The following is a 20572-nucleotide window of genomic DNA, read 5'->3' as shown; positions in this document are numbered from 1 at the left end:
CCAATAGAACGGACTTCGGAAAAAATGGAGGCTGTCTACTGGCCGCCCACTGTTCCCCTCAAATAAATGCCAGAGACTCACCAGTCACCGCCAGGGCTGGAGGAGCTGCCGGAGTGTTGTGGGCTGCTGGGGGGCAGGAGCTCTCCTCCCACAGCCCTGTGCGCGCGGAGTATGCTGGCACCTGGCCGGCGCTCCCAGCAACGGCACTGAGCGGCAGCCAAGGTGTCGGAGGCTACTGTCCGTTGGCAGGCTGGGGGGGCGGCCATGCTGTACCTTTGCGTGGGCAGCTCGGACCCTGGGGCTGGGGGAGCTGAATGCTGAGAGCTGCCGGAGGTGGAAGGAGCCGCGTAATTGGGAAAGGGAGAGCCAGGGGTGTGAGGAGAAGAATGGGGCAGAGGACAGGAGCAAGCGATGGACTGGGAAGGCCAGCACGTCATCATACAGTGTAACCATTCGGCTATAACGGACTTCCGGCATTAACGGGTGCCCCTTCCCCCCGTTAACCACTAAAATGAGGGTTTCCCGGATTTCGAAACAGAGGGGGCGTTGGGTTGATGTGAAGTTAGTGCAAAAGATCGGCTGTCATGTCCAACTTGGCTGCATGGCCGTAGCCTCGGGCCCCCCAGCCTCCTTGCAGTCAACGTTCTTTACTTTTGCGGTTCTGCAAATTCCGGGAGAGAGGTTCCGGGTTTTCTCAGATGTTTATCTTTTGAAGTGTTCCCTGTCGTGGGAGCCATACTTTTCGAATGCTTACACCACAGAGAAACCATCAGGAAGTTTTTCCTCATGCGCCGCGCCGTTAACCTGGGGAACTCCTCACTGGAGGAGGTTGGGAAGAGCAGAACTTTAGTAAGATTCCAAGAAGATCTAGAGGAGTTCATGGAGGACAGGGTCCATCAATAGCAGTTAGCCAGGACGGGCTGGCAGGGTGTCCCTGGCCTCTGTTTGCAGGTGCTGAGAATGGGATGATGGGTTATGGATCACTGGGTGATTCGGTGCTCTCTTCTTTGCCTCTGGTGCATTGGCTGCTGTCAGAAGATAAAATCCTGAGCTGGACAGACCTCTGGGCTGACCCAGTCTGGCCATCGTGATGTTCCTAAAGCCCCATGGGGCAAGCCTGGCTCTACAGGTCCTCATTACCTTGTGGAGAATGGCCTCGTGTGTTGCAGCGAACCCGAGAGCAACACCGGAGGGAGTCTCGTGCTCCCAGCAGGGTCAAGGGGGAGGATCCAGATGAAGAACGATCCGAAAAGTCCTGAACGGCAGAGCAGGCAGAGGATAGCCGAGGTCACGCTCCAGCGGCTGTGAAGGCCAGCGGAGGCTGCAGCGGACAGGAAACTCCCAGTCGTCAGGGATCCCATAGAATCATTGAATGCTAGGACTGGAAGGGACCTCGAGAGGCCATTGAGTCCAGCCCCCTGCCCCCATGGCAGGACCAAGTACTGTCTAAACCATCCCTGATAGACATCTATGTAACCTGTTCTTAAATATCTCCAGAGATGGAGATTGCATAATTTATTCCACTGTTTGACCACCCTGACAGGTAGGAACTTTTTCCTAATGTCCAACCTAAACCTCCCTTGCTGCAGTTTAAGCCCGTTGCCTCTCGTTCTATCCTGAGAGGCCAAGAAGAACAAGTTTTCTCCCTCCTCCTTATGACTCCCTTTTAGATACCTGAAAACTGCTCTCACGTCCCACCTCAGTCTTCTCTTTTCCACACTAAACAAGCCCAGTTCTTTCAGCCTTTCTTCATAGGTCAAGTTCTCTAGACCTTTAATCGTTCTTGTCGCTCTTTTCTGGACCCTCTCTAATTTCTCCACCTCCTTCTTGAACGACGGTGCCCAGAACTGGACACAATCCTCCAGCTGAGGCCTAACCAGCGCACAGTAGAGTGGAAGAATGACTGCTTGTGTCTTGTTCCTCTGCTTATGGCTTCTTCCTCTGCTTATGGCTCTCCTCAGCTTGCACCCTAGGGCAACCGGAGCAGGGTTGTGAAAAAAACCTGCCTCCCGCCCCTCCAAGAATGACCAACCCCAGCGATAAGCTCCAGAACTGGGCTGGTCACCCATCAATGGACTCCGTTTACCGTCGGAGAGTTCGAGATGGGAAGTGAGCACTGCCGACAGAGGTTGCGGATGACTGCGCTCAACCGGGCTTTCACCGGGAGGCCAAGGGAAAGCCACTCCTCTTGTGGAAGGTGGCGGTGGGCTCTGGCTCCATGACTTGCAGGAAACACGGCACTGTGGCACCTCGCTGCACGCAAACACCGGGCTCCGTTTTTCTCCTGTGATCTCAGGGCCCTTCTCCAAGCTTGCAAGATCCGGTGAGGCCGGCGTCTAGGACAGGTCACATCTGGAAAAGCCAGGATAGGGCTGAACCTCCCTAGCAAGGCCCCTCCTGGTCCTGACCAGTGCCAGACGAGAGAATTTGCTGGAGGTCAATTTTGTCTAGAGGCACCACCAACACTTCCCAGGCTTTGTGGGATCTGAGAAGACATTTCAGGGTAAATTACAGCTAAATAACAGCCTAGAACATGGTGAGCCTGGTGGCTGGAAACAAACTTTATAGGACCACGGGAAACTTTGTGATAAGTGGACATCTGGCTCACTGAAATCAGACATGGCCAGACCAGAGAGTGTGGGATGAGAGAGGTTGAAACTCTAGCAGCAAGTGACCCATAAGTCCATCTCAGCATGGCTAGGGAGTGTCACACCACCAGGATGCTGGCAAGGCTGGTGTTGGTTTTACAGAAGCCAAGATTTTGGCTCTCGCTCAGCTGGGGTGGTTTGACTTTTTTCAGGCAGCGCTTGGGAAAAGGGGGGACATTTTTCATTCGCTGGCTGCTGCCAGCACGAAACTGTGAAACCCCATACGATGGACCGCAGGGGAAATCATGAGGTTGGCTTAAGGAGAAGGCATGAGAGCTGTTTGCAAACTTTCCCCGACTGCTCGGAGAAGTAGCAGCTTGTTCTTTTTTCTTATAAAAAAAGTCAAAGCTGAAAGTCTCACCTAACGACAGGATTTTGGGAGCCGGGCTTGACAGAAAGCACCAAATGGCCACCCTCAGCATACAGCCAAAAAAACGGCGCTCCCTCTAATTTCTTCCATCTGCATGTGGAATACATTTTGTTCTGTATTCCAGAGAAACACACGCTCTGCTGGCTGGGGGCGCTCTGAATCTCTCCTGGGCGGCCGCTTACAGGGAGCAAAGCTCATGGAGGGCGGTGTTGAGATCTTACAGAGGGCTCCAGTCAAGTCAATTCCCTTCTGAATCAAAGCTCACAGCCAAGCATTTGCCGGCGGCGCTCATTGAAACCTCTGCTCTCGGCTGCCGACACAGCACAGGCTTACCTTTAATCACCTCCGGGAGGCCATCCGGACGGGCCTCACTGATATCACAAACCCGCCGGCTCAACAGCAATTAAGACAGCCGCTCTCACCCCACCCCACCAGCAGTTTCTCCTTGACTGGAGAGCGGCTTCCCGCACTTCCCAACGCGTGACTGACGTCGCTAGAACGCCCCCACCGAAGCCGGGGTTTTCATCCTTTCTGATTTTTTAAAATGGATGTCAGTGAAGCTACCAGACCGACAGGCCCTGGGAGAGAAGCTAATTAGCCAACGGAAGCTAATTAGCCAACAGGGACAAGCTTCACCCAGCCAGGCCTCAACGCTCTGTCGTCAGTTTTGAAGCCCAAAAGAGCCACTTAGAATCCAGTCTCATTCTGGGGCCCTCCCATTACAAAAAGGATGCAGACGGGTTGGAGAGAGTCTGCTGGAAGGAGACCAACGTGATGGGGCCGGCTGGAGCACACGAGTTAGGAGGAGAGGTCGAGGGATTTGGCTACGTCGATACCGCAGCATTATTTCAAATGAAGCTATTCCGGAAAATCTCTTCCAGAATCGGCCCGTTCGAAATGCTGCTGCTGCGCACAAAATGCATTTTGAAATAGCCCTGAGCAACAGAGCCTGTTTCGAAACAGAGCCATTGGGCGTACGATGGCTTGTTTCGAAGCAGGCTCCAGTTCCCAGCTCCACAGCCCCCCTTTCGAAATAGCTTTTTAGGCGCAGTTCCTCATGGAAAGAGGTTCCCCGATTTCGAAATCAGACAACTTAGTATTTCCACAAGAAGCCGACGAATTCTTTCAAGAGAGTGGTTGTCTTGTGTAGAAGCCAGCAAAGTTATGTCGGAGTAACTCTGCTGGGTAGACATAGCCATTTAATCTACGGAAGAGCAGTGCAATTTGATCACAGCCTTCATCTCCCTAACGAGGCCGAGGAGAGGTTGTTCTTGGGGGTGCCGGGCGGCAGAACGAGGAGTGATGGGCTCACGTTGCGGTGATGGAGGTTAAGGTTGGAGATTAGGAAAAACTCTTTCCCAAGGATGGGTTCCCTAGGGCGGTGGTGGGATCTCCAGCCCTAGAGGTGGAGATGGACCAATGGACCAAGCCCTGGTTGGGATGATGGAGCTGGGGTTGGCCTGGACCTGATGACCTCCCAAGGTCCCTTCCTGCCCTGGGAGTCTGTGGTTCTCAGGGTCACAGGTTCTCTGCCAATTCAGGCAACATCGCATGGTCACAATTTGTTTTTTTTTCAACCCCAGAGAGAATGTTTTTCTTAATAAGAAAAACCGAGAGGTGTGTCCACACTTCCAGGCTCACCAACGATGGAGTCTCGGACTTTCAGGAAGCCCACCCAAAAGGCGACTTGGCTGCATTAAACCCATCCAAGTTCCCAACTTCTGCTTCACACCTTCAACAGGGAGCGTGTCCTGCCATGAGTCAAAAGCATGAGGCACATAACAGGCTACAAGCTGTGAAGGTTACAGAGCTGACAAGCAGGGCATGCACAGACGGCAACATGTTACCATGGGTGGTTCACATCGCCCCTACGGTGGCGCGTAAACAAAATTTATTCCACACCTGCAGAGAAGCCTGACTGAGTCTCCAAGCTCCAGACTGTTTTTCTAAAGGTCCAAAGGGTGGTCACAAAATGGAAACGGCGGATAATGTAGAAGCCAGCTGCCCAGGACCGGCTGCCGTGGGGCTGGCCCAGCGGGACTGGCCCAGCAGGGCTGGCTACCGGCTGCCCTGCTAGGGCTGTGGTCTGGCTCAACTATTGGGAAATTCTCCAGCAACCCCATGTCGAGGAATCGAAGGCTGGATAATCCGGGCTCTCCTGTATTTGGAATGAATGGGAATTAGACCCGCTGCCCCAAACCTTTAAACACCCAGCCGCTGAACCCCGCAGCTCTCCATCCCGCAGATGCCACGTCCCTCCCTCACCGACCCGCAGGGATGGTTATGCCGGGCTCGGGATCAGACGCCGGCGTTTCCACAAAAGACAAAGGCGCATCCGTCGCCTGGCTGCGGAGGTGTCCCTCCCCGGCCCCAGAGCTCATCCATCTCCATCAAGCCCACGTGGTTATCCCTCACCTGCGCAGCGACCCCAGCCATGTACAGAGCGGGTGGGTAGCTGGCCTGGCTCTTCCTGAGCCGGGCGGATGATAAATCACAGGAAGGCTCTAACAGATTGCTCCCTCAGCCCCTGGAGAGGGTCACAGATTAAACACTCTGATCACGCCGAACCTACTCCTCTCACACTACAAACACCCTTCACCAGCTGTAAATTCACACTGCTAAACCTTCGCCCCCCAGGAGGGGATCTAACGAAGCGTGTGAGAGGGACCCCTTTCGGGCCTAATGGATTTCCCTGGCTTGGGGCTCACGGGGGAGCAAGAGAAACACGCTAATTGTCTGTGCTGGCCATCTAAACTGGTGATCACTCCTTTAATCCTAAGGCGACAGCATCACAGACCCTCAGGGCGGTAAGGGACCTCAGGAGGTTGAGTCCAGCCCCCTGCCCAAAGCAGGACCAACCTGACTCCATCAGCCCAGCCAGGGCTTGGGCCAGCTCCACCTCTAGGGCTGGAGATCCCCCCACCGCTCTGGGGAACCCGTCCCAGTGCCTCACCGCCCTCCTGGGGGGAGAGTTTTTCCTCATCTCCAACCCCCACCTCCCCCACCGCGACGTGAGCCCGTCGCTCCTCATCCTGCCCCCCAGCAACAGCCTCCCCCCGGCCTCGTCAGAGCCCCTGCAGGGAGGTGAAGGCTGCCAGCAAACCTCCCTCGCTCTTCTCTTCTGCCAACTCACCACGCCCCAGTCCCTCGGCCTCTCCTCGCCGGCCACCTGCTCCAGCCCCCGGCGCATTTTGGTTGCCCTCTGCCGGCCTCTCTCCAACGCCCCCACATCCCTTCTGCACTGGGGGGCCCAGAACCGGACACAACCCTCCAGCTGGGGCCTCCCCAGTGCCGAGGAGAGGGGACCAATCACTTCTCTAGCGCTGCTGGAAATGCTCCTCCGAACACAGCCCAATGCGCTGCTCGCCTTCTCAGCTACAAGGACCCACCGGTGGCTCCTCTCCAGCCTCTGACCCACTGCCATCCCTTCTGCAAACTAAATATGCCCCAAATCCCTCAGCCTCTCCTCGGAGGTCACGCGCTCGAGCCCCTTAACCATTTTGGTTGCCCTCCGAGGCTGGACTAATTTCACACTCGCCCACTGGGCGTGGAGAAAAGGCGCTGGCCAAGAAAGGACCTCCATAAATAAAATCCAGCCCGGTGCCGGTTTCTGAGCAGAGGTAACAAGAGGCCAACAAGAACTCCGCCGCACAGAGAGGAAATGACCTGTCAGAGCATGCCAATCCCCTCGACGAGGGATGCCTGGCTAGGCCACAATTACAACACAACCCTCTCCCCGCCCGCCCGCCTGCCCGCCGCCCCCCCCCCCGCCCCCACGCACGCACACACCGAGCCTGCCGACACCACCAGCTGTTTTGCCTTGCAAATCAAAAGGCAGGGGGAAAAAAAAAACGGGGAAGCAGCCAACTGCTCCGGGCACCCTCCCCAGCGAGACACCGCTCATCCTTCTGTCTCGGCAGAGGCCCGCCGCAGCTGGCAATGGCCCAGCTCCTTCTGACAGATCCAACATTATCTCCTCGGCCCTCCGGGTTTCAATCACCTCGTTGCATCCTGCGCTGCTCAGATCCCGGTGGGATATAACTGAGCGGGGGGCAGGCAGCGGTACATCCTTCCAGCCCCTCGATTTCTTATTCCTTCCATCAATCTCCCCCCCCCAAGCTTTTAAACCGCCCCCCCCCCGCCCCAATCATAATATTCATGCACATGCGCAGCCGAGATGAATATTTTGGCAGTTGATCAACTAGAATTTTCTACACACGTGACACTTTCACTTCCTACCTCAAGAAAAAAAATTTTTTTTTTTATGTATACGTCTATTCTGAACGCACGCACGTCCGTCTTCCCAAACGCAACAAAGACCGGCGGGAGGTGGGTTTCGCTAAAAGCAGAAATCAAGAGTTATTTAAGTGCAGCCAGAAACAAAGAGGGAATCTTCGCCTCCTTTCCTAAGGATGTCTTTTCCACTCCACTGGCCTCTTTAAATTTCTTTTTTTTTTTTAAATAAAAAAGCTGGGGGGGCGCAAAGAAAGCAAGAGAGAGCGCCAAAAAGATCTCTTTGCATTGGGAAAGCTTCAGAAGAAGGTGACCAAAAACAGGGACCAGATGTAGAGAGGTGAAAAAGATGGGGACTTCTCAGCTTAGAAAAGAGGAGCCGAAGGGGGTTGGCTAGACGGCTGGGATGACTTGGGGGGGCTGATCCTGCTTGAAGCAGGGGGTGGGGCTGGGTGACCCCCCTGAGGTCCCTTCCAGCCCTGGGATTCTATGATTCGAAGGCCACCAGGGCGTCAAGTTAACCAGGAAAAGAGATTGACTTGTTTCTGTGACATAAGAACGAGGGGTCGCTAGAGGAAATTAACAGGTAGCCCAGTTGAAACGTCTACACTACAGAAACTAAGCCAGCCCACACTGGACTGGGAAAGCTGGAAGGAAAGAGCAAGGGAGGTATCGGACACCAACGGGTGCTGAGCCGGTGGTTGGTGATGAGGATGACGACGTTTAAAACTAACCAAAGGAAGTTTTTCTTCATGCAGCGCCCGGTCAGCCTGGGGAACTCCTTGCCGGAGGAGGTTATGAAGGTCAGGGCTTTAATAGGGTTCAAAACAGGGCTAGATAAATCCATGGAGGCTAGGTCCATTGATGGCTATTAGCCAGGACGGGCAAGGAGGGGGGTCCCTAGCCTCAGTTTGCAGGTGCTGAGAATGGGCATCAGGAGAGGGATCACTGGGTACTCAGGAGACGGATTCGCTGCTCTGTTCATACCCTCTAGGGCACCTGGTGTTGGCCACTGGTCTAGACGGACCTCTGATCTGAATCAGCGTGGCCTTTCTTACAAGAACATGCCCCTTGTCGACAGAAGCGAACAGAGGGGAGATCATTCCCATGGGAGTCCAGGGGGACAGGTCTTTATTATTTTGAATTGTGAGCTTTAGAACCCATTGTCTGCTGATTCGAAAATCACCGGGCGGGAGATTAAGGTGGGGCTTCATTTTGCGACGCACCTGGGAATCTTTAGATTTTTCAGACCCACATGGAGCAAGCGATGAAGCAGATCGGTTTTCAGAAGTGCGTGAGGGCCACTTTTCCCCCCGTGAGTTGCTCCGGCCCTGTGCAAATCCGGCCCTTAGAGAATCATCTGTTCTCGGGTACCAATCCACACGGATGCCAGCTGGCATGGAAACACCTCTGGCAAATACAGCTGCAACACACAGGCCGGGAGAGCTCCGAGACCATGTGCAGAGGGAGGTGAGTTGCTAAGCCCGCCAGAATTTCAGTCAATGAGCTGGGTTAGCTGACGGCGAAGCTCTCATTGCTTTGGGGCCAATGGAAGGCAAACTCTGCCAAGGAAACCTGGTGCCGTTCCCAGTCTGCTACTCAGGAGAGGGTTCAGCTACGTTACAAGAGATTTCAGGCTGGAAAGAGACCGCGGCAGCCAATCATCCAACTGGATCTGGCCCCCATCACAGGAGCTGGGCCTGACTCTAGCCGCCTCCTTTCTCAGAGCCCCATACGAGTTTGCTAGAGGTGGAAAAAATATTCTGCCATCTCTCCAAATTGTGAGCCTTCCCCACATCATCTCGGGACATTGGGTGTTACGTTCTGTGGGTTCTGAAACCAGCCAAGACTTTCAATCCACGGCTTCACTCGGGCCACCCATGCAGACCCACTTCCACCGACGACTCGAACGGTCCACCTCATTTGGTAGGCGTCTGAGGCTTTTCAGAATCGGGACCACAGTTCGGACATTCTCAGGCTCTGGCAGAAGCCCGTGCCAGAGTTGTGAAGGGGGTGACACGCAGCACCTTCTTCTATTCCCCTTGTTGGGTGGTATGGAAGTTCTACTGTCCTGTAGGGTGTGCGCCTCAGTTTCCCTGGGAACTGTATTATTAGCCCCATGGTGATGGGCTTCTTGGCGGTCACTCGGTAACAAGCAGGTTGATGGCTGAGCACAGAAGGGACCCCCACGTACACGATGGCTGATGACCTTCTGAAGGTGATGGGATGTGACCAGGTGATACCTTTGCCCCGGAAGGAGAACAAAGGCCAAATGAGGGGCATGGGCCGAGCCTGCTGGGAAATGGACTGTCCTGATGGTTTCTGGGCTGACAAGTCTGACCTATGCCTTGTTCCTGTTGCCCAATAACCCTGCTGAGTGAGAATCACCCACTCTTTGGTGACCCGTGCTGCGGGTAGAAACTCAAGAGATGGGTTTTAGACGGAGAGACTTTTCCCCGGGGATGGAAGGGCCCAGATTTCGGGATGAAATGACCTGGTTGTTAAAACCCAAATGCAGATTTCTGACCATTTAGAAAACAGAGAGGACTCTATTATAAAAGCTGGGGCTTTAAGAAAAACACAGACACACACGCTTTTTTTTCCCTTTTAACTGAAAATGGGTTTTCTCCTCCTCAAAAAAAAATACATATATATTATATTACATATATATTTCCCCTCTTTAGCATTATTTTTTTTTAAATCAGTTTTCACAGTGGGGAAAAAAATCTTTCCCTTTCTTTAACGTAGGCAGCCTTTTTAGGTGGTAAACCGACAGCTCTTTCCTTTGCTTTCTCGCGTAACAATTCTCCCTTGCCCTTTGCTACGGTAGAGTTCAAAGGGCTTTCTAAAGCAGCTCGGCCACATTTCACAGGCGGGGAAACTGAGGCGCAAGGTGGGGAAGCGGCACACCCACAGGGCCCCAGCAAGTCAGAGGCAGAGCCAGAATCTGCACAGAATCTGCTCGATCTGCTAGACGTGCTCAAGTGAAACATCTTGGTTGACAACAAAACCTGTAATGGTCTCTGTACACGCACAGTCATTGGATCATTACAATCATTCAGTCGTTACAATCGGGAGAGTTATTACATTCAACCATAATATCTAGTCCAGGGATTCCCAACCGGTGGGTCGGGACCCAAACATGGCTCGCTCTTGGATTTACGAGTCGCCAGCCGCTAGGAGCAGCAGGTGGCTCTTAAAGGAGCCATTTGAGGCTCCTTCATGCTGCCAGTCCAGCAGCTCTATCAAGAGAGAGGCAATTATGCATTTCAAAGAGCTTCTCCCCCTTTGATGTTCATAGCCCCTCCAGACGAGCCCCTTCACATACTCTTTCAGGAAGTAATTTTTGGCCCCACTCCTCCCTTCTGCTCCCTTTTGCCTCTGTTCTGTTTATGTAGCTGATCGGTCACTCTTCATTTTTGTATCGCCCCCCCCAGCCCCCCATTACTCCCCCAGCCCCCCACCCCCCCAGCCTGAGTTTGACTCCCTCCAGCCCGAGTGTGACCTCCCAGCCCCCAAGCTGAGTGTGACCCCCCCAGCCCCTGAGTATGGCCCCCCCCAGCTTCTGAGTGTGGGGTTTAAGGTAGGGGAGCCGGGGCCGGGGGAGCGGTTTGGGGTTGAGGGTCTTTCCCCCACCACAACTCAGATCAACTATAATAATAGTGATAATCGATTATAACAAATGCAGTGTTATTACTGTGTTACATATCGACACCAGCAACACCATCACAGGACCTAACCAGGTCAGTCACACCATCACAGGTTCATTCAGCTGCACATCTACCAACGTAATATATGCCATCATGAGCCCCTCTGCTACATACATTGGACAAACTGGACAGTCCCTACGGAAAAGAATAAATGCACACAAGTCGGATATCAGAAATGGCAATGTACAAAAGCCTGCAAGAGAGCACTTCAATCTCCCAGGACACACAGTAACAGATTTAAGAGTAGCTATCCTACAGCAAACAAATTTTAAAACCAGGCTTCAAAGAGAAACTGCTGAGCTGCATTTTGTCTGCAAACTTGATGCCCTCAGCTCAGGATTAAACAAAGACTGTGAATGGCTGGCTAAATACAAAAGCAGTTTCCCCTCTCTTGGCGTTCACACCTCCAGATCAACTGCTGGTAGTAGGCCTCACCCTTCCTGACTGAGTTAACCTCGTTATCTCTGCCCTTGCTCTGGCCTGCCTATTTATACCCGCCTCTGCAAACTTCCATGACCTGCATCTGACGAAGTGGGTCTTCGCCCATGAAAGCTTATGCTCATACATTTCTGTTAGCTTATAAGGTGCCATGGGACCACTTGTTGCTTTTGTTGTTACTTTGTTATTATTAACGTATTTTCCCCTTTTCTACAAAATAACTACTATCAATCCATAAATCTGAGATGGCGCAATTTTATAACCTTGCCTCAGGAGCAAAATTAGCCAGTTACGGCCCTGTTCCCTCCTCCCATCCCCAAGTCACCAAGTCTTCCTGAATTGTCAAAATGGGTCCCCGTCTGGAAAACGGGGCTACTAGTCCATGAACTGGGCATTCAAGTTGGTTGCAGATTTGCAATTCTAGCTACGGCAGCTGCGTAACTGGAACCGACTTATCTCCAATCGGCTCACTTGGCCGTCCTCACGGAGGGAGGCCGGCAGGAGAAACTCACCTGTCGACGTCCCTTAGGGTATGTCTATACTTCTGCAAAGAAATTTGTCTATACTTCCAGAGTTCCAGCTACTTCCAGGTCGATCTTCTGGAGTTCGATTTTGCACATTTATGGCGCAAAATTGATCTCTCTCGGGTTGGCCATCCACCGCTTTACTCCATGCTATTGTGTGGCCTAAGGGAGATCAGTGGGAGACTACAGCGGTTACGTCTATACTAGGGAAATAAGTCAATTCTGATACGTCAATTCTAACTACACAAATGACGTAGCTGGAGTTGCGTACCTGAAATCGACTTATTTCCCTAGTATAGACTTAGCCTTACTCCTCACAAGACTGAAGAATACGGAAGTCGACTGTCGACCCCAGGAAGTTCGATTTCGCATGTCCTGACTAAGGCATGCAAAATCGAACCCCAAAAGAACGACCCTGACTGGGCTGATCTTCCACACAGTGGAGACATGCTGGGAAGTCTGTATGACACAAATCATGATTCCAGAAGTGCATAAGTGGTTTAGGGACACGAACAGTCATTTTGGCCACCTAGAATCAGAAGGCAATGAGACTTAGGTTCATTAATGCCTCACTTGGGAGCCTTAATTGCTTAGGCCCCAATCAACCGGAGTTAGGGGCATGGTTAAAACTGTGATTCTCCAAGCCACATATCTTCCAGGTACGATTTAAGACACGACACAAGCAACTTGATTCACCTGCCAAAGTCGATAGGATCCCTTCCATGAGCAAGGTTACCTAGTGAGGCGCTGGGATCTCTATCCTCAGACAGTTTTAAGTCCCAGCTTGACCAAGCCATGGCTGGGATGATGGAGTTGGGGTTGGTTCTGCTTTGAGCAGGGGAATGGACTTGGTGACCTCCTGAGGTCTCTTCCAGCCCTGGGAATCAATGATTTGAGAGTGGCCTAGAGCTCCCTGCAGGGGCTCTAACAAGGCCAGGGAGAGGCTGTCCTCGGGGGTGCCGGGCACCACAATGAGGAGTGATGGGCTCACGTCACAGTGGGGGAGGTGAAGGTTGGTGATCAGGCAAAACTCTTCCCCAGGAGGGTGGTGAGGCACTGGGACGGGTTCCCCAGAGCAGTGGCAGGATCTCCAGTCCTGCAGATGGACCAAGCCGTGGCTGGGATGATGGAGTTGGTTTGGTCCTGCTTTAGGCAGGGGGCTGGACCCGATAACCTCCTGAGGTCCCATCCAGCTGTAGGACGTCTAGCTGCCAGGCACACTCAGAGACCCTACCCTCTGTGCCTCCCCCAGGATCAGCCCCAGCTCAGCCCCAACACATGCATGGGGCCCCAAGCCCCTGTCACAGGGCTCAGGCTCCAGCCCCCTGCCCACCACCCCCACGGACTCGGCTCAGCTCCACCTTCCCACGCTCCCCTGCCACGCAAACGAACCCCAGGCTTAACCCCCTGCCCAGCTTACCCAAAATTCGGGATACGCGAGGGTTGCGTATCCCAAGGGACTACTGCGTAATCTGTGCATTTGTTTCACTCACTGAACATTAAAACAATTAAGATATTTTTTAAATCAAGGGAAAGCAAAAGGACCTTTGGGAAATTGGAGGTGACAGAAAAATACGGAGAAATAACAGAGAGGTAGCTGTGTCCGTCTGTATTCTCGTGCGAAAAATACGGGTCTCTTTCCCCTTTTTTAAGTCACAAATCATTTCCCCAGTAGACCAAAACGACCGCGCATATTTTTCTCTCTCCGTGCCCCGGCGGTTTTGATCCACCAAGGTGCGGGAAAACCCTACCGCCAAGAACACCAGGGCGGGAGGAGACTGTACAGGTAGATTAAGGCAAAAGACCCACGCACACGACACAGGGTGAGTGACAACAGTTTGCAAAAAATCAACGGTGAGCTCTTGAGAGAGAGAGAGAATTCCTGACACTGATATCCATCGCCTAAGACAAAGCCAGGATGAGGGCAGCCGGAGGGCGCGGCAAGCCAAATAAATTCATAATTACGGCAGTGAGAAAGGGAAAACCAGCGGCATTTGACGCCTACCCTTCTTTTTCAGCTCAGCTCCTCCCAAGAGCTTTTCTTCACAAGAGAGAGCAAATGGAAGCGGATCCGGGGAGAGATTGTTTCGCAGCAGGCAAATACTCTCCAGTTTTCTTCCTTTGGGACAAAAGCCGTCGGGTAAATCCCAGCAAAAATGATTAAATTTGGTTTTCTACGCCACATGGGAGGCTGATTGCGAGGGCCCGGCCTCCAAGTAGGAAGCAAGTCTGTTATGCATGCAGAGTATCGACTGGTTGGAGGGCAACGACAAATGTTGAGGGCAAGCTGCCAAACAAGGCCTTTTCCCTATCGGCTTCAAAGCTGCCCGAGACACCCGCCACGTTCAGCCCAGCCCAGAGCCGCCGGCTGGGCTCGCCCGGTTGACCCTGTCCTCGGTTCACCCTCGGCTCCTGCCACATCCCGCCGGGGCCTGACCTGACCCACATCCAACCCCCGCTTCCCATTAACCCGCTGCTCTTGCCACTTTCAGCCTGGCCCTGACCAGAGGTTCCCAGGAAGCTGAGGGCCCCGGGCTGCGGCCCAGGAGAGATTCAGGGGCCGCCCAGCTAATGAGTGTGTTTCTACGGGTGGTGCACACCACCCATCCCCGGTGCATATAAAATTTATTCTGCCCACAGAAGGAAAAAAATTAGACAGAATGCTGACCCTCAATGACCCCCTCGCCATTTCCAATTAACCACGTCCTCCCCTCCCCTCTGCTCCCACTCCACTTCCAATTAACCCCGTCCTCACCTCCCCTCTGCTCCCACCCCACTTCCAATTCACCCCATCCTCACCTCCTCTCTGCTCCTGCCCCAGTTCCAATTAACCCCGTCCTCACCTCCCCTCTGCTCCCACCCCATTTTTAATTAACCCCGTCCTCACCTCCCCTCTGCTCCTGCCCCACTTCCAGTTAACCCCATCCTCACTTTCCCTCTGCTCCTGCCCCACTTCCAATTAACTCCGTCATCACTTCGCCTCTGCTCCTGCCCCAACCTGCTCCTGACACCCCTACCCTTAAGGCACCCTTGGCGCCCCCCAGGATAGAGATCCATCATCTGAGATAGGAGTTATGGCCCCTCCACACATACTACAGCTACTGATGCTCACCCCACGAGGCACCCTCCCCTCGCTTTTAGGTAGCCATGTCCTATGGCGGGGGGGAGTGAAGTAACGGGGGTTTCTGAAACTTCTTAAGGGCGGGGGAACAGCTGGGTGTCTGGTTCATCCAGCTCATTAAGCCTGTTGAATTGTGTTCCTCGTCACACTGATAGCCCGATTCAGAAAGTTTTTACACTCTACAGACTTATTTTCTCACACCCGCCAAAAGGTTTTTTGTTTGTTTGTTTGTTTTTTTCCACATGTACATAACCCAAATTTCTGCCCATTTGGATGACAGGCGGGTGGGGGGCTGCTAACACCAGGGCCGGAAAGTGGCGCCTGACCTAAAAACTTTGAGCACCCTAGTCCGACGGGTAGGAGAGCGATATCCCTATTCGCCCCACACCCCAGCTGCCAGACCCTCAAGGTTCCCACGCCACCCAGCAACCCCATGCGCCCCCCCCCGCACCTCCTGCCGACGCTGCCCATCCCCCACTCCCGCCCGATTCCCAGCGGTCCCACCCTGCCCACCAGCCAACACCGAGCACCCTTCTCCTGCCAATGCCCAGCGGGCCCCATCCTGCCCACTTGGCGCCAGGCGCTCGCCCTACACACATACCCGAGCCCTGCCTGCCCCACTCAGCCCCACTGACCTCCAGGGTGCCATGTAGCAGCCCATCCGCTCCACGGACAGAGCTGCCCCCATCTTTGGGGCTGGGGGCTCCCCTCAGCTCGCCCTTACTTCTGGGGAGCCGCGCACCACCTCGCAGTGAGGGGGCACTTGCGGGGGGCAGGCAGCCCCGAACGGCCCACCAATTGGGGCCTCCCCGCCTCCAGGGAAAGGGGTCGACCTCCCGGCCCCAATGGAAGCGGGGGAGGGGGCAACGGGCCCCACTTCGGGGGGGGGGACGCCTCCAGACCCACGACTGCACCCCTCTTCCAAGGGCGGCTGTATGGGGGGTGCTAGAATCTCTCCACCCCCCCACCCCACCTTAACGTTCCACAGCCGTTAAGCAGCGCGCGGAAGGGGAGGGGGTATTAGAAACTCTCAGACTCCCCCCGCCCCCCCAACGTTCCACAGCCGTTAAGCAGCGCGCGGAAGGGGGGGTATTAGAAACTCTCAGACCCCCCCCGCCCCAAGTTCCACAGCCGTTAACCAGCGCGGGGGAGGACGGAACTCTCGGCCCCTCAGCGTTCCAAAGCCGTCCGGAGGGAGGGGAGAGCAGGGGGGGCGCGTCGGAACTCCGGACCCGTCAACGATCCGAAGAGGGGAATGGGGCGAGCGGAGGGGGGGCTGGAAACTCTCCCCTGTGGGCAGCGCGCGCGCTGGCGGGAGGGGGAGGAGGAGGAGGAGGAGGAGGGGGGCGGGGGGCGAACTCTCGGCCCCTCAACGTTCAACGGCCGCTGGGCAGCGGGCGGGCTGCGAACTCTCGGCCCCTCCGCGGCCGTTGCGCAGCGCCCTCGGCGGCTGGGGGTGGAGGGGGTTGGGGGGGGGCAGTCGGACGGAACTCTCGGCCCTTCAACGTTCCACGGCCGTTGGTTGTTTACAAACAGCGCGCGCGCCCCCCCCTCCAACGTTCGAAAGCCGTTGGCTGCGGGGGGGGGGGAGGGGGGGCCCGTTTTGGCGCCCAGCTCTGAGGTGAAAGGGGAGTGGTGGGGGGAGGGGAGGGTTGTTTACCTGGAGGCGCCTCAGCTGCTGGTGGGGTGGATGCTGCTGGTGTGGGTGCCAGGGGAGCAGCCGCCGGCGGGAATATGTCGCCCGGGCTGTTGTCCCCGGCTCCGTCTTCCTCCTCCTCCTCTTCCTCCTCTTCTTCTTCTTCATCCCCCTCCACCTCAGACACCACCATCTCCTCCTCCTCTTCCTCGTCCTCCCTCAGAGGAGAAGCCATGGTGGTGCTGGGGAGAGGGTGGTGGAGGTGGGGGGGCAGGGACACACACAGAGAAAAGGGGGGGGGACCAACCCCCCCTTCCCACACCAAAATCCTCTTCTCCCCGCTTTCAGATCACCTCAGTCCTCCCCCAAAAAAATCAGCCTGAAAAAGTCCCATAAATTAAAAAAAAAAACAAAAACAAAAAAGGGGGGGAGGGGTGGGAAAAAAACTCCTTTGAAAACTTATTTCCCCCTCCCCCCCCTTTCAGCAAGAAAATGGGGGGGCGGGGGGGCAGGAGGGAGAGGTCGCCAAGCAGTGGGAATTCTGAGGGGGGCAGCCCGGCATAATATTTGCCACCAGAGCAAGGAACAAAAATGGCCGCCCTTAAATTATTTTTAAAACACAGGGCCCCCCCCCCCCCACAGGAGGGGGGAAAAAGAAAAAAAAAGAGGGGGGAAAATCCCCCCCCCACACCCTTGATTTGAAAAAAAAACCCCCAAAAACAAAATGGCTGGCTTGGTTTTTAAGTCCCCCCCCCACACACCTCTGCCTTAAGGTTCACACCCACCCCAAAAAAAAAAATTCCTCCCCCCTACTTTTAAAAATCAATCCAAAAGAAAAAAAAACCCTTTCCCCCCACCCCACTTCTGAATTTTCTCCTGATTGTTGCTGGGTTGAATCTCTCAGCTCATTGCATAGATGAAACAATATTTGTATATTCCTGGCACTGGCGGGGTTGAGGGGGGGGGAACTGAAAGAGAAAGATTTCTGCATAAAACAAAGATGGCTGCTCTAAATTATTTCTTTTTTTCTTATCCTCCCCCCCTCCTCCCTCAATAAAAATATTTTTTACGGGGGGGGGGCAGAAAAGGCTGGGATTAATCAGTACTCATGCTCAGTGTGACATCAGCATAAATTGTTAAAGGTTAACTAGTTCCATACTAGTAGCACCATATATATATATATATATATATAATATTTTCTGCCTGCTGTACGAGTTCATGTGAGACACAAGATGAGGGGGGCCCTCTTATTTCCCCTTCCTTTCTTACTTTTAAATACTTTATAAGAGAGTGGTTTTTTTTTCTTTCTTTTCTTTCTTTCGGCTCCAGGCAAGAGAGGAAGAACCAATAAGGGGAAGGAAAAAAAAAAGAATTTAAACTCATGGTCCAAATTCGGTGAAGTGCATCGTGGGGACGGATTTAACTCTTGTCTTTTCCTGGGTATCTTTTTCAAGAAGGTTTTACACACACACAAAAAGAAATAAGATCTTTTCCCCCTTCCTTGCTTTTCTATTAAGAAACACTGCCCTTTCTGTGTAGTTAACTTTCACCCTCAGTGTGCACACTTAAAATCAGGGAGCAAAAATGCAATTGTACCTTATTTTATTTTAAGCTCCCGGTTTTGTGGTGGGGGAGGGGAATCTTCAACTTGTAGCAGACACACAAAACTAACCTGGTTCCTTACAGCCACCTCCAAAATGCAAATGGCATTGAGGTGCTCCAAAATAATAAGGGATGGCTATTCTCTAGAGGGCCCTGATTCTGGGATCGACTTCTTGCTTGGTAAGATAGGGGTTCAGTGTTGTCCACTGTTTATGACAGTGCCTGGTCCCCATAACTGCATTTTCAGGTGCCCTAAGTAAAACTTGGAGCCCGATCCTGCAAAGGTCACCGATATATGTAACTTGGGGATTCCTCATCCAGGTGAAATTGCTCGCACATATACTTGTTTGCAGGATCAGATCTTTAACAGCTCTGCTCCCATCCCATGAGGGAGAGTTTTGCAACTGACTCAACCAGGTACAGAATTCTACCTACAACTGGGGAAGTCCAACTTTATCTTTTTCCTTCTCATCAGCTACTTTGTCATGTCCCATAAAATCAGGGTGCTCCGAAAGCAAATGTATACAGAATATGGCCTTTGCAGCTTTTTTTTTTTTTTTTTTTTTTTTTTGAAAATACCAACATTTCAAATACCCTTTCCCCATCTCCACTCCTCCAAAATATCCCTGGGGAACCCCTCCAAAAGGAATAGGGGACACATTCCTTTTCTGATTCCATCTTTCCAGGACTATTGCCACCCACTCAAAAATATAGCAAATAAAATAAAAGCCCCAATCCTGCATGAATCTAGCAGATTTGGGTATCAGACCAAGGCCTACCTGGGAGACTTCTAACAGATCCCAAAGTTTCCTATTTGTATTTCTTTTCAGCTTGCTAACTTTTGTTTTCCTTCTTAGACACATTATACTATCTATCTATATGTAGATAAGAAAAGAACAGCAATATTTGCCCCATGTCCCTCCAACAATGACCAACACCTGACCCTTCTGCTATAAGACCTGCAGCTCCAGAATCAGGCTCAGCAGCCATCAATGGACTCACAGCACGGAAGATGACATGAAGACGTCCTACTCTTTATCGAGTGACCACCAAGAAGTGATAATACTTCTGGTCATTTCATTTGCTGTATATTAAAATAAAAGAAAGGGACGTGATCCCACCACAAAGCAAAGGTCCAGTCCTGGGAACTGTAACGTGTGAAAGGCCACTTTAGTGATTTTTAAAACACTCTGCTGTTGGGAAAAAGCAAATAAAATTACAATTTGGAGTGGGGAAGAATTACTCTTTGGTTTTTACAGGGAAAGTGTGATAATTATTATTTTTTCTCATCTGTCGCCTCTATAACTGTCAAATCCAGGAGAGAAAATTCAGACATTAAGTCCAGAAGGGACTGGTGTGATCATAATACAGCCCAAAAAACTATTTGCTGAATAAAAGCAAAACTAAAGCTCCCACAACATTTTTGGTCAGACGCAGATCAGCATCCTTTGAAGAACATTTCCAGGGAATCTATCCATACAAAAAAATTAGGAATCCGAGAAAGGTGACCATTAGAACAGAGAAACCGATGGTGCAATTTTATCCAGGGAGAACTTCCTAATTGCCTTAAAACTGCAGTGGTAATTTTCACAACCGTAAGCTAGCCATCAGGGGCTGTAGGTCTATTAGTGGTTGTGTTAAATCTGGGAGGAAAGAGTTCGGATTTGCAGGCTCGCCACCAGCAATGTTCAGTCTGCTGTTTAATTCTCGACTTCGTTTGCCTGGCAGAGTAGTCATAAATACCCACATACAGTATGCCCATTGCCGGCAGGGAAACACTCTTTGCCAACCCAACGTCTCCCTCTGTGCCTTGTATATTTAATTCAACACCCCCTACAGCCCTTCAGGAGTCTGGGAGTGGATCCCACTCATTCATGTTGAAACAGTTCCCTGGCGGTGTTTGAAGCCAAGGGCTCTGGAGGAATTTGGAGGCGAAAGGGGTGGGATGGGGCTTTACTCTTTGGCTTTAAAATGAAATAGACAAGGAAGGTTTTTGGTGGCAGTTGATTTCATGATCTCTGGCTTATTTTGTCCTCTAATTAACTGCTTGGAAGATGAAATAAATTAAAGGGGCATCTGATAATCTGGCTTTAGAAATTGCCAATTGAATATATTTGCAGGGGCAGGGGCAGTGGGTGTACGGTATTATCATACGGTTAGAAAAAATACACGGTGAGTATATATATACAAAACACAAATTTTCAGACAATGAGAGAAACTCTTTTTAAACTTGACCCTGTCTGTTTGTGGTTTTTCATCTATGTTCCCTAGAGAACAATTTGGTGGGCTG

General features: G+C 52.5%; 1 protein-coding gene across 6 annotated transcripts in view; it reads right to left on the bottom strand.

Moving 5' to 3' along the window:
• CHD3 (chromodomain helicase DNA binding protein 3) overlaps positions 1–17192 on the bottom strand; it is a 70302-nt gene extending 53110 nt beyond the window's left edge. For 5 of the 6 annotated variants that reach the window (XM_074983182.1, XM_074983184.1, XM_074983183.1 and 2 more), the window contains exon 1: positions 16705–17192. In XM_074983182.1, coding sequence (XP_074839283.1) covers positions 16705–16915 — 211 coding nt within the window. In that variant the 5' untranslated portion in view covers positions 16916–17192. The remainder of the gene's footprint in view (positions 1–16704) is intronic. The other variant, XM_074983187.1, reaches the window with a different exon arrangement.
• Between the last annotated feature and the right edge of the window lie 3380 nt (positions 17193–20572).

This window comes from Carettochelys insculpta, unplaced genomic scaffold (genome assembly GCF_033958435.1).
Source record: "Carettochelys insculpta isolate YL-2023 unplaced genomic scaffold, ASM3395843v1 scaffold_0040, whole genome shotgun sequence".
NCBI classification, from domain to species: domain Eukaryota; kingdom Metazoa; phylum Chordata; order Testudines; family Carettochelyidae; genus Carettochelys; species Carettochelys insculpta.
This window is presented reverse-complemented; position numbering and strand designations above follow the sequence as displayed.